The sequence below is a fragment of the Polistes canadensis genome, unplaced genomic scaffold, assembly GCF_001313835.1.
Source record: "Polistes canadensis isolate GaletaPanama2010 unplaced genomic scaffold, ASM131383v1 scaffold_41, whole genome shotgun sequence".
Lineage (NCBI taxonomy): Eukaryota > Metazoa > Arthropoda > Insecta > Hymenoptera > Vespidae > Polistes > Polistes canadensis.
This window is the reverse complement of record NW_014569588.1, coordinates 439484-451891: the sequence shown is the minus strand read 5'-3', so window position 1 is coordinate 451891 and position 12408 is coordinate 439484. Positions and strand designations below refer to the sequence as shown.

General features: G+C 28.7%; 2 protein-coding genes across 6 annotated transcripts; both read right to left on the bottom strand.

The window, feature by feature from the left end:
- Positions 1 to 56: 56 nt before the first annotated feature.
- On the bottom strand, positions 57 to 9744 carry LOC106784851 (sodium-dependent neutral amino acid transporter B(0)AT3). 4 transcript variants are annotated; one of them, XM_014744800.1, is made up of 14 exons: positions 9669 to 9744; positions 7046 to 7351; positions 6719 to 6914; positions 6291 to 6406; positions 6073 to 6180; positions 5923 to 6006; positions 5653 to 5814; positions 5440 to 5550; positions 5163 to 5364; positions 4901 to 5103; positions 4026 to 4227; positions 3753 to 3912; positions 3418 to 3681; positions 57 to 3109 (listed from the first exon to the last, which is right to left on the bottom strand). In XM_014744800.1, the coding sequence occupies exons 2-14, from the start codon at positions 7229 to 7231 to the stop codon at positions 2914 to 2916; spliced, it is 2190 nt and encodes a 729-aa protein (XP_014600286.1). In that variant the 5' UTR covers positions 7232 to 7351; positions 9669 to 9744; the 3' UTR covers positions 57 to 2913. The 4 variants fall into 4 exon arrangements, with proteins under 4 accessions (XP_014600286.1, XP_014600288.1, XP_014600287.1 ...); XM_014744802.1 differs by lacking the exon at positions 9669 to 9744 and adding an exon at positions 9321 to 9668; XM_014744801.1 differs by lacking the exon at positions 9669 to 9744 and adding an exon at positions 9581 to 9662.
- A 599-nt stretch (positions 9745 to 10343) lies between these two features.
- LOC106784831 lies at positions 10344 to 11621 on the bottom strand. 2 transcript variants are annotated; one of them, XM_014744767.1, is made up of 6 exons: positions 11595 to 11621; positions 11287 to 11487; positions 11027 to 11162; positions 10756 to 10913; positions 10481 to 10593; positions 10344 to 10406 (listed from the first exon to the last, which is right to left on the bottom strand). In XM_014744767.1, the coding sequence occupies exons 2-6, from the start codon at positions 11430 to 11432 to the stop codon at positions 10363 to 10365; spliced, it is 597 nt and encodes a 198-aa protein (XP_014600253.1). In that variant the 5' UTR covers positions 11433 to 11487; positions 11595 to 11621; the 3' UTR covers positions 10344 to 10362. The 2 variants fall into 2 exon arrangements, with proteins under 2 accessions (XP_014600253.1, XP_014600254.1); XM_014744768.1 differs by lacking the exon at positions 11595 to 11621 and having other exon boundaries at positions 11287 to 11514.
- Between the last annotated feature and the right edge of the window lie 787 nt (positions 11622 to 12408).

Genomic DNA, 12408 nt, shown 5'->3' with positions numbered 1-12408 from the left:
AATGTATTGTAATTTATTAAATTAATTACTTAAATTAAATTTAATTAAATTTACTTTAATTAAATTTACTTAAATTTAATTAAATTTTTGTTTATCTTTTTCATTCGTAAAACATGATATGGTTTCATGATACGTATTCATTTTTATTTATTAATGCCGATTTCTCTATAACTTTTATTTCCTATTGTTACTGATATGAGAAATTCAACCGATATGAGATCTAAAATATTATTGTCTGTAATATTTGTACGTTTAATATAAATATATCATTGCTATTGTTTCCTCGAATCTAGTGAATTTATCGAATAAAATTTCTAACGAATTATTACGAAATAATCCGATATAAATACGTAGATATATCATGATTCGAATCTCAGGGAATTAATTCTTTTTTTGTTAAACGCATTCGTGTGTCAGTATACAGATACCTTATTGTCGAGAAAATTCTTATAGCCAATATCAATAATTATATACATTATATTAACAAGAATAAACCCAGCATAAGTATTTGTAAATCACTATACCATTCAAGGCAACGGAATTATTGTCAAAGCAATCGACAGCTTCTTATAGATTTCTTAACAAGTAAACGTTAATATTTATGTGTATACGTAGAATTATCAATCTCGATTTTTATTTAACGGTCCTTATATTATAATTTAGCACCTTAGTGTTAATAAAATAAACATGAGCTATGTAAAAAAACATTCTACGAAAAACAAAATAACTATAATTAACCTAAATTGACTATTAATTATGAGCCTATGTCGAGTGATTATAAACTCTACTCGTTTTCTTCTATTGTCTGGAAAATATTGTACGTATATTCGTTAACTAATTATTTTACTCGGTTTCTTCTGTATCTTTCTCTTCTATTTGTAATAATTAAAAACACTCTGAAGTAAATCATCTCAATAAGTTATTTTTATGAAGAAAAAAAACAATTCCTATATTTGTTTCTTTTAGTTTTTTCTAAATATAATCTCAATTGGAACAGTCTTCATATTTCAACATTTCTAATATTGTATTAAAAATAATATCGCAACATACCTAACGAAACTACCATCAAAATTATTGTGACGTAAATGTCACTTTACGTTAATATATTGTCGACACACCTCCATCAATTAATACGATTAAATTTTGTTATTGTCATCATAAATCCCTCATCGAGGCATTATATCATTTTGTATTGTCTTTAAGCCTTAGAATTACGACGACGAATTACGTTAAAATCATAAATAAATTTGATTTTAGGTACATAGGACACGTTTTAAATGTACCATCATGATATGCCAGTTGTTTCCGTTTTCATTTCTATCACTATTGATATACTTTCAATGTGATAAAGCTACCAATCTTGCCGATTAATTCTTTCTGCCATCCGGACATATTATTAATGAAACTTTGTCTTATCGTTTGAGTCACATTGTAAATTAAAAAGATTAAACGCATATCTCGATCATTAAAGAACGTAGATATTTCTAACCATCGTTTGAAAAGTAAACGACAGTAATTTGTACCTTTTGATTTCCTCTTCTTCAAATAAAACAAATATTTACTATAGTAAATATTTACTATAATAAAAGAACGTAATATTCTATCATAAAACTTCTTTTATACATCTAATAAGATTAGTATTGTCTTAATATAACGTTAAATGTTATCGTTAGAACCTTATATAAAAATTTAGTAGACATAGTCGGGACAGACAGAATAAAGAATCGGCTAAAATTATAAGTAGCGTTTTTTAAAGTTTTAGGAAAACATTAAAATGAAGAATGAAAATTTGGGAGACGTCCTATTCTAACTTATTAAATGGACGGCCCCTACTCTAATCTTAAATCTCACATTAATTGCAATTGCTGATATTTATTGTCGATATACCACAAATTTCTGGAATAACTTTTGTGAATATATCTAAATATATAACAGGTTCTCTGAAAACGACATACCATTATTACATACTAATATGTTTATGTTCTTTCCACTAGCATCTGAATATACGATCAATCTCAAACATCCGTTTTCGGAATACGATGCTTTTTAATTTTAATACGTTTACTTTAATATAAAGCAACAGTAGTATTTAAAAGCATTCAATTTTATAGATAGAATACACAAAAATATCACACAATAATAAGTTTTTATCAATAATTTAGAATATAAAATCGTATATCAATGACAAACCTCATCTGATATAAGCAATAATAATACCGCACGAGAAAGAGATAGTAAGATATTTTTAAAACTTGCAAATTGCATCGCATTTCGATATAATACGTTCCTTTCATAATATGTAAATAGAAATTTACACGTCGAAGACAATGCTAAGCATAATAGCAATACATTCGACGTACGAAAAATAAAGTCGCGATATTATTCTCTCATGAAATTCAAATTTCCTTTCATTTATCCGTAAGTATATGCTTAACGGATATAGCAAAATGACGATTCGTATCCATTTTTAGCTACTAATAATATTAGTACTGTATATTTCCTTACCTAATATCTAATTTTTGTAAACTTCCAAAACTTTGAACGGGTTTCCTTTTTTTTCTCTGTTGACTAATATTGACACACTTGAGGATTTTTAAAATGTTGGTTAAAATTATGAGAAACAATAACAATAAAATTTCATCATAAAAACATTCGTTTTCATATATCGCATAAATATTATTACTTATGGAATGCGATAGCTCCTATTATTTTCAGATTAATTGACTCGATAAATTTTACTATTAAACACAGTTAGTAATGATAATAATTAATAAAGACTTTGAAGTCGTTATGAAATCGGTTAAACTAAAATATTAATGACGTCAATTATTTTTGTTAGCAGAAGCAACTGTTTTTCGAATTAAAAAGCAATCAAACACATATTTAATATGGAATAAATAAATAAAACCTTTCCTAAGTGAGATCCTCGTCATCATCGCTGGGACCACCTGTCGGACAACATAATCCTTCTGTACCATCACTTCTTATACAGAACAATAGTGTTTCAGCGGCAGTAACTTCATGGGGTACGATTCCGTGAAATTCTTTTAAATCTGCTGCAGGGAACCAGGCTTTTTCATTGTCATCAATGATGAGAATACCAAAATATCTATGACATACAAGTCAAATAAAATAATGATCAATGAAGTTTTATAAAATAATTAACTGATAATGAGATTTACAGGGCTTTCCAAAAGTCGTTTAACTGTACTAAAAAGTTATAAATTATATTTTTACTGATATTTGGAGTGACGGTCTATACTTTGTTAACAACACTGTAACTGGAGATTAATATCTTGAAATAAAAAACAAAAGATTATAATTCTATTAATAAACTAATATTGATTTTTTGTTATACTTTCTTTCTTCGGTAAAATGACTTTTGGAATAACTTATATCATACGCATTAAACACTACCTGCAAATTCCAACTACAGGTATCCAAAGAACAGATGCAAGAATAAGAATACCAATAAGGATGAGAGCCCATACTGGCCATTCGTGTCTCTCCGTTGTACCTAAGCTTGAAACCCATGCAGGATATCCGCTTCCTTCCACAACAATTTCAATGAATGAAGCAATCAAAATACTTAACATCGCCAAAGGACTAAGATATTTCCAACAAATCAACCAATAAAGTCCTGGACGATTACCCGTCATTAATTCTATATCATCGGCAAACCTATGATGAATCATCTTTACTATTATCATTATTATAAAAAACAACTGAATAAAAATAGCTGATTAATATACCTCTTCAATCCGTATACATAGGATACTCCAATGCATTCGAAAAACGCGATGATCAATAATGGAAAATTTCCACTGAAATTGTCAAAAAGCACAAAAACGTAGCTGCCAGCACCATGAGCGAAAGCCATTGAAATGGTACAACATACCAAGCAAATTCCACCTGATACAAAATGAAAAAAGTTTAATTACTTAATAATACTATTGCATAAAAAAAAAAAAAATAATATTTTCCCTCTTATTTTATTGTATTTTATTTTCAATCATACAACAGACCTGTTAAAATTTCCTTTGGTAAATTGGGAAAAAGCTTCATGTCAACGATACTTGTGACAACGCCTTCGAGAGTACCAAACTGGGAATCGATACCCAAGGTAAACAACATCAAAAAAAATAAGATGGACCAAAATTGAGCACCAGGAAATTGATTAATCGCCTCAGTGAAAATGATGAATGCCAAACCAGTACCTGATGCGGACTGTAAAATAAATATATCATATACAGGGTGCGACAATAACTCAGTTCACTTTGAAAATCTCTGTTATTCGTAATAATATAAAAAAATGCTTGGTACAGACCTTGCGTGGCATAGAGGGGGATATATTATGATGTCCATTTCTTTTGCGTAGGTGGAGGTGTAAAGAATATTTTAAAGTCATCTTCATTTTTTTAAATGGGATAACCTATTGTTTTACCCTCTTTATGCTGTGCAAGTTCAGTACCACATATTTTTTCATATTATTATAAATAACAAAGATATTCAAGGTGAATATTGTAATTTTGAGATGTAAATATCTCGAGAATAAATGATCTGAACGATATGGTCATGCAGATAATTTTTAGTCGTTTTTTTACATTCTATAAAAATATCACAAAAATATATATAGATTTATTTAAATTTCACTAAACACCACTAAAATCCATTTAAAAACCATTTGAAATCTCGTAAAAAAATAATCGTGAGAACAAATTCTTTCAACTATTAGATTTCTTCCTCCCCCCCCCCCCGCAATAGTACAACTTTTTTCTCTGGAGTATTTTAATACAATTGTTAACAAAGGAGATATTCAAGGTGGGCAGAATTATTGTCCTACTCTGTAGACGCATACACAATAAATAAAAAATATGAATTAGATAAATATAATACTCACATTATCTAATTCTTTTTCTAAATCGCATACCGGTAATTTTGGCATTATTAAATATTCAAAAGAACCATTGCCAGTCGTGATATTAAGAAACGTATTTGCATCAGGAATAACATCGGGTATTTTGTCCTCGGCACCAAAAATATTAACTAACATCATATTTCGTTCCTTCAAACATTCTTCGTAAACCATAGTGGCCTTAAATCCTGTTATTACAATAGTTGTAAAATATCTATTGATTATTCATGTTTTCTTGAATGTTTACCTATAATGGAGAAAACAACAATCCCAGCAAACATAGAGGTAAAGCAATTTGTAAAGCTGACCATTATCGCATCGCGATAACAATTATTATTAACTGGATTATAGGAGGAAAAGGCTATTAAACCTCCAAATGCCAAACCAAGAGAAAAAAATATTTGAGTACCAGCTTCCAACCATACTACTGGGTCTGTAAGTGTCCACCACTAGCAATGGTAGATCAAATTTCAATTTATTATCTTGAAAATTGTCGATATTATTCAAATAATCGTTAAATGTACCTTTGGTGTAAAGAGATGCCGTAATCCATCTGACATTCCCGGTAAAGTGACTCCTCGAAAGAAGAAGATAATTAATACGATATATGGAAACGTAGCGGTAACATAAACGACCTGTAAAAAGTAATAAATATAGAAATAATACAACTTTATCTACTAATTTATATATAAATGATTTATAAATATTAGATAAATTACAAGATTTAAATCAAATACCTTGCCTGAAGATGCAATTCCCTTGATCATACACATGTAAACCAAAATCCAAGCTATAATTAAAGCCAATGCAATCTTCCAATTAAATGCTTCCGGTGTATTAATATCTTTAGATATCATCAGAGTCGTCCGGTACCAAAAATATTGAGTTGGGCTACTTTGCTATAGATTGACATATATTAGAATCTATTTTTCACATTCCTATAAAAATGACATCCACAGATTTCTACGAAATCTGCGATTTCCCCGATAAAGACATATGATACTTACCAAGCACTCTGGTTCCGGTGCATAAGATCCATTTTGAAAATATTTATTCGGACATTCGGCCCAAGGAAGTTGAGATTGAAAACTCTTAACAAAAAAATTTTGTATTGATTTAAAAGTTCACGCAAAATGTGAAATAACTTCGTGGCTCACCTGGACAAAATAAAAGAGGCACCAAGCGATAATAGTATTGTAATAAAGGGCTACGTTAAAAGAAACGACAGCACTACTAACTCCGATACCAGCCATGTATGGTGAAACCTACATAACAACAACAAAATCACGTATAAATTATTACCATATAAATCGAATTTGTTTTGAAACCTGTTGACTGGCCGAGTAAATATTTCAATATTATGTTTTAAAATCACCTGATTCCAAACACCGATTGCTCCTTTTCTTAATCTTTGGCCAATAGCCAATTCAAGGTAAAATATAGGAATACCCTCAATGGCCAGCATAACGAAGTAGGGTATCAGGAATGCTCCTGTAATAAAATAGACCGATTAATGTACTTATTATAATCATCGAATTCATAGTATATCATTAACTACCGTTCAATTTTTTCTAATAAATATTCATACAATATATATATAAATGTATACCTCTTGATATAAGCTAGATCATCGTAATTGAAACACTTGTCCTCGTTGTATAAAATATTCTCCGAAATAAGAGAGATAGATGTAAATGTTATAGCTATAGATTTACGTCTATATATAACATTTACATCTCCCGTTTTTGAAAACTAATATAGTATAATAATAATATAAAATTATGTATAATTCAATAAACGTACCACCACCATTTTTTTGTGCCAAATAAGGAAATCTCCACACATTTCCGAGACCAACGGCATAACCGACAGTAGCCAAAAGAAACGTGAGCTTGCTATCCCAATTTTCACGTTCATCTTCGCCAGCTTCTGGTCGAAAAATTCCTTTACCCTCGTTACTGCCTAATTTACTACCCCCACCTTCGTTCACCGGTTTACTCTGTAATGAATACATTAGGTAATGAATGTAAATAAAGTGAATTCAAAGAAAGCAAAACATACGCGTTACAAAATTCATTAAATACAGTAAAATGTTTTTTAAAAAAAAGATATAATAAAAGTACAATATACCTTTTTATTTGGACTGGAGTCATCAAAGGCTGCGTTCGTAGCTCCGTAATTGACACTGGTAATATTTTTACGATTATCCACAACTAATCTACCTCTCATCTCTTTCATTTCCAATTTATCGACGCTCTTTTGTGGCTTTAAATCCCGAGAACTTTGACGACGAACTAGATGTGCCGTGTTTGCCATTTTATTTCTTTTTTTCTTTTCAGTCTTCTTTATCTTTTTTTTCCACGTCCAGTTATCCTTTGACTGCTATTATATTACGAGAATCGAACTAATATTCCACACGTACCGATAGACTCCATCCTACCATGAAAAAAATTAATCTATATATTTTGATCCGTCGAAAACTATATAAAAGTTTTCTCTATTATTCTTTTTTATTTCTTGGACTGTATAACTACACATTGAAAGTTTACGATCACGTCGCCAAAGTTTTTTACGCGGAAATTTTATTTAAATTTTTACAAATTACGCAAGTTTTTTTATTAATGTACTAATAAAATTTGATATCATTCTTATAAACTTTTCCTTTGATCGTCGACAATTGGGATACGTTTAGCAGACAATTATATGCGACTCTAAATGTATTTGAATGTTAAAAATGATATAAAAATGTGAATTTGCATCTTCAATTTTATTCGTAACATATACATTATAGAACGAAGTGTCACGCGCGGCAAACACGAAAGATTAATAACATATGCCCCAGAGGGTTATACATATATATGTATATGTATATGTATTATAACCAAGCAAAGAAAACACATGAATCATAAAGGTACTTATATGTATATTCATATGTTACATATTTTATTCTTATATATCTTACTCGCAAAAAAATTATCGACAGGTTCTTTTATATAAATACTCTAAAAGAAAAATTATCACATTGATCATTAAAAAAAATCGAAATTGTCACTTTATTAAATTTTAAACTTTTTACATATGTATATACATCTATCTCCCTATTTACACGGTACTTTATTCACGCTATTTTTAAAATAACAGATTTAAAAAATAACATTGTTAAAAATAAACATTTTTATTGTATATATATTTCCATAGTCAATTTTTAATTCCATTTAATTGATAGTATTGGCATTAACTCTAAAAAAGGAAATTTCCCTATTTTGTATACACACAAAAACCATTCATATGAATTAGCATAGTAAATCTCGGTAGATCTTTAGCAGAAGGAAGATATGTATCGGTATGCATTTTTTAACCGGCATTTTTTAAATCTTTATATTTACCAGTTAGTGATAAGAAATTATAGTTTTTGTAGCATTTTTATAATTAACTTAAAATTTTATACACTGTACCACGTCGAGAGAAATTACAAAAAAACGAGTGAAAAGAAAAGTAATATATTTAGAAATCAAAATTCAAATTTTACGTCTACGTAAACGTAACGGAAAAAAGTAATTAAATTATATTCCATAAATGAAGTCACAATAAGAACTGTAAGAAATAATTAAAATTTTATTAGAAAAAGTGTAGCAGCTGGAACTTGTACGATTATGAGCACAGCTTCATACGTAAGAGATATTGCAGTTGAAAATATGAAAAAGACATTAACCCTTCTTTGCATGATGATGGAAATTTCAATCATAATATTTAGTCAACAAAAAAAGGTACTCAAAACCCTTGTACTGTATATTTGTTGTTGCTGGCAACTTTTTAAGCGACTATTGCGTACAACAAAACGCAGTTGTCAAAAAATAGCATTAGGATTTTTTAAAATATTTTTCCTTTAATCTAGAGCATTAATTACATCACCCTGATTTATTTTAAAAGAAAAGAAAAAATCATGCAAAGAAGGGTTAATGATCCAAAGATTAAACTTTAAATAAAAAAACAATGCACGTTTTAGTGTATTTTGATTTATACGGTTTTATATACAAAAAAAATCGATTTCAATTAACACGGTATTTTGAGGAACCGATCTTCCGTGTAAATCAGGGGATAGGTGTATATGCATATATAAAGTATCACGAAAAAACATAAAAATTAATCAGAAGAACAGAAAAAACTTTTAATTAATAAAAACGTTTATACAAATTGTCTTTTTATAAATAACATATGTAGATATTTCGCACCATATGTAGAAAATCCTCAGAGAAAAAAGCGAATTTTTAATTTAAAATTTGAAATATTGCAAATAAATATTTACCAGGTAGGAAAATCTAAGTCGTACAATTATTACTCTTATCACGAACAGATATTTATGTGATATATTTTAGAAACAAAAAATTATCGATATTATACCCACAATTTCCGAGGCGCCAATCCTTTACAGATGATACAAGCTATTATCAGTACACCACTGACATCATTAATATTAGAGACAATAAGCAAGTTTCTCATGAATGAGCATATAGTTTCGGTATTTAATGAATTTTTATCATTTGTAATATCTACAAGGCTATCCATTCAAAAAAATCATATATTTTTTCGCGGATATCTCTATAAAATAGTGTTCCCACTATAACGATTAGAATATTAATTAAAATATTTAATAAAATAACATACTCTCACATGTTGCAAACACAAATGATTAATATAAAAAAAAATGAATCGGTATTCCGACGAAAAGTATCGTCGCAAGTTCACCACTGACCTGTAAGGGTGAATCGAAGAAAAGCGCGAGGGTCTCCTTCGAGTACAAGGAAGAGTTGGCTACTGTGGCACCCTCTACCACGATGATAACTTTTGAAATCACGATATAAACCGGAATCAATAGCAGGCGCCGGCGCCTCGACGATTCCGCAAGACACTCCGATCTAAAATATGTGTATTTCGTAACTGTAAGCTGATTGGTTGATCATTAGAAAGCTCAACACCCTTTTTTAGGCTTATCATTAAAGTTCTAAAAAATGACGATTTTCTGTAATTCCAAAACACAGGAACTGAATGTAATACTTTAAAAGGAGATCAACCTCTTTGTCTTTTCGTAATTCGATAAAGTCATTATGATGTATGTTTAAATACGTTGCGATATTAAATATTTCAATTATTATGATATAGACATTCAAATTTCTATTTATTATTTTTGTTAAAATTAAAATTAATATTACCAGTAACAAATATGTTCAAAATCTAATTTGTACTTCAACGTATATTTTATTTGAAAATTATAGTTAGTTAGTACAATCGATTTTATGTTAGAGGCAAATTTAGGAAACAATTTGAACATTTACCAAATCCATGGCGCTATTTTTGGTAATTTCAATTATCTCCTAAAATCTTTATATATATAGGAAGGAATGGAAAATGAATATAATAAAGAAGTACAAACTGTTTAAAAGTTTTTATTAAACTTTTTCCATAATTAAAAATTGAGTAAATGCTAGTATCCCTGAAATATTTCATAAATTAGTCTTATAACATAACATATTAGATTATTAGATAAAATTATATAGAAAATCTTACTATTTAATTTATTTCGTTTATACCGATCTTCTACAAAAGAATCGGCAAATTTATTAACTGATTCTTCAATTCTATAATCCATATTTTTTATGCTGTTTTCAATACGCTGAAATCTATACTCCATATATAAGAAATTATAATAAGATGATTGGTATAAAATAAAAATCCTTTAAAAAATCATTACTTATGAAATATTGTTTATATGCTAGAAGTTACTCTAAACTATGACAACTCTGAAAAAAAAATTATTTTAATAATATTATTTTAAAGGATACAATTCGTGATAATATTGAAAACCATCGATAGCCCATTCTAAAAGTAAATTTAATTTTGGCCGATAAGGTGTTCCATTCACGATATCTTTCATATCTTTGTCACCTAACGAAACATTACTCCGAAATTTTTCCAAATTGTTTAATCGATTCTTTAAATCCTGAAATAATACGAAATATATTTCATGTTTACCAAATATTTCGCAACATTCGATCATTCGTCGATAAATTAATCTACTTTAAGAAAGGTTCATCAAATTTTTAAAATGACTACCTGTAAAGCATTTTTAAAAGACTTCAATAAATCTAATAAAAGTGAAATCTCATTTTCTATACCCATGAAAATTTTAAAAATAAGTTTCTCTCGCGCGTGATCGATCATACAAATTCCTTCGTTATCGAGATCCTTACTGTAAAAAAGCGACATCTTTAAGGATATTATTCAATTAACTCCATGTGAATTTTTGCTTGAAAAGTATAAGCAAATACTTTCCTGTATCCGATAATTTGAAAAAATAAATAATGAAAATTTACCTCGAAACAAGGCGTAATTGTTCGCATTGATTTTTCAAAGCTTGCAACGGTCGTTCCACAGTTTTGAATAATTCCAACCATTTTTCGTCTAATTCCTTCAGATGCAAAAAGTAATTTATTAGACTTTTATGCAATTCTTTCGCCATAGTGTTTTTATAGGTTAAGTCGACTACTTCGCTAACCGGTCAATACTGATGGAGCCTGCAGTTCAAATTGATTTCTTGCATGACACACTTGTGGGAAATTTATTTTTATCATTTATATTCATATTTTTTACAAATACAAATAGAACATCTAACGCAACTTACATTTTATTAAAAAAACATCCTCTATTTATTCGATATGAAATTTTATTTTATTTTCAAAAATTGAATGAACAAAATTAACCACAGAAAAGTTGGCATAGAACCCCAACAGCAGAAAAAAATTAATAAATACTCTTAATTGCTCACTAATTCCTCAATCAAAATCCATAATTGCTCGCTTTATTAATTAATTATTTAATAAGTTATTAATAATTGAAAATACAAAAATGTTTTTTTCTATTTCCGAGCAAAGCAATGAAGTTTTCTATTGTTTCTTGTTTTCAATCAGTTGCTGACTTTTTGTTTGTCCGGCTCCTTAACTTTTATTTATTAATTATTCTTTTTTATTTATCGTTAATTAGTTGAAAATAATTATTACACTTTGAATAATTATGAAATGTCGACGTCATGAGTGGCAGATATGTTATACGCATGCGCAACCACAAATTCAAAACGCAAGCGCACTTTGAAAAAAATGAAAGTAAAGTTGGTATACCTGCAGGGGATATATTTAAAAGAAAAATTATAATTTACAAAATATTTATACCTATTGTCTATACATTATGAACGATTAGCCTATTTCTTTTCACTTCCCTATAGATTATTACTTTGGAAATCAACTTTAAATTGATATCGATAAACAGATATTTGTAGAGATGTCTTGAAAATCTGCATCTTTTGTTCCTTATCGTATCGGAAGATAAGCGGGTTTAGAACGAAATATTCTAGGAAGAATTTCAAGGAAATGTGAGAAATATGAATACATTTCCAACTTTGTCAAAAGGCGCTTTGCATTGATGACAATGCCGAGGAATTA

Bases quoted from the DNA above. Each gene is read 5' to 3' on its own strand.
- LOC106784851 (XM_014744800.1), bottom strand. From the start codon at position 7,231: ATGGCAAACACGGCACATCTAGTTCGTCGTCAAAGTTCTCGGGATTTA. The intron at 6,007-6,072 runs GTGAGCCACGAA...TTTTTTGTTAAG, and splicing joins GCCTCTTTTATTTTGTCCAG to AGTTTTCAATCTCAACTTCC. The intron at 5,104-5,162 runs GTAAACATTCAA...TTGTAATAACAG, and splicing joins TGTTGTTTTCTCCATTATAG to GATTTAAGGCCACTATGGTT.
- LOC106784831 (XM_014744767.1), bottom strand. From the start codon at position 11,432: ATGGCGAAAGAATTGCATAAAAGTCTAATAAATTACTTTTTGCATCTG. The intron at 10,594-10,755 runs GTATCCTTTAAA...TATGGAGTATAG, and splicing joins TTTCAATATTATCACGAATT to ATTTCAGCGTATTGAAAACA. The intron at 10,407-10,480 runs GTAAGATTTTCT...GAAATATTTCAG, and splicing joins TAAACGAAATAAATTAAATA to GGATACTAGCATTTACTCAA.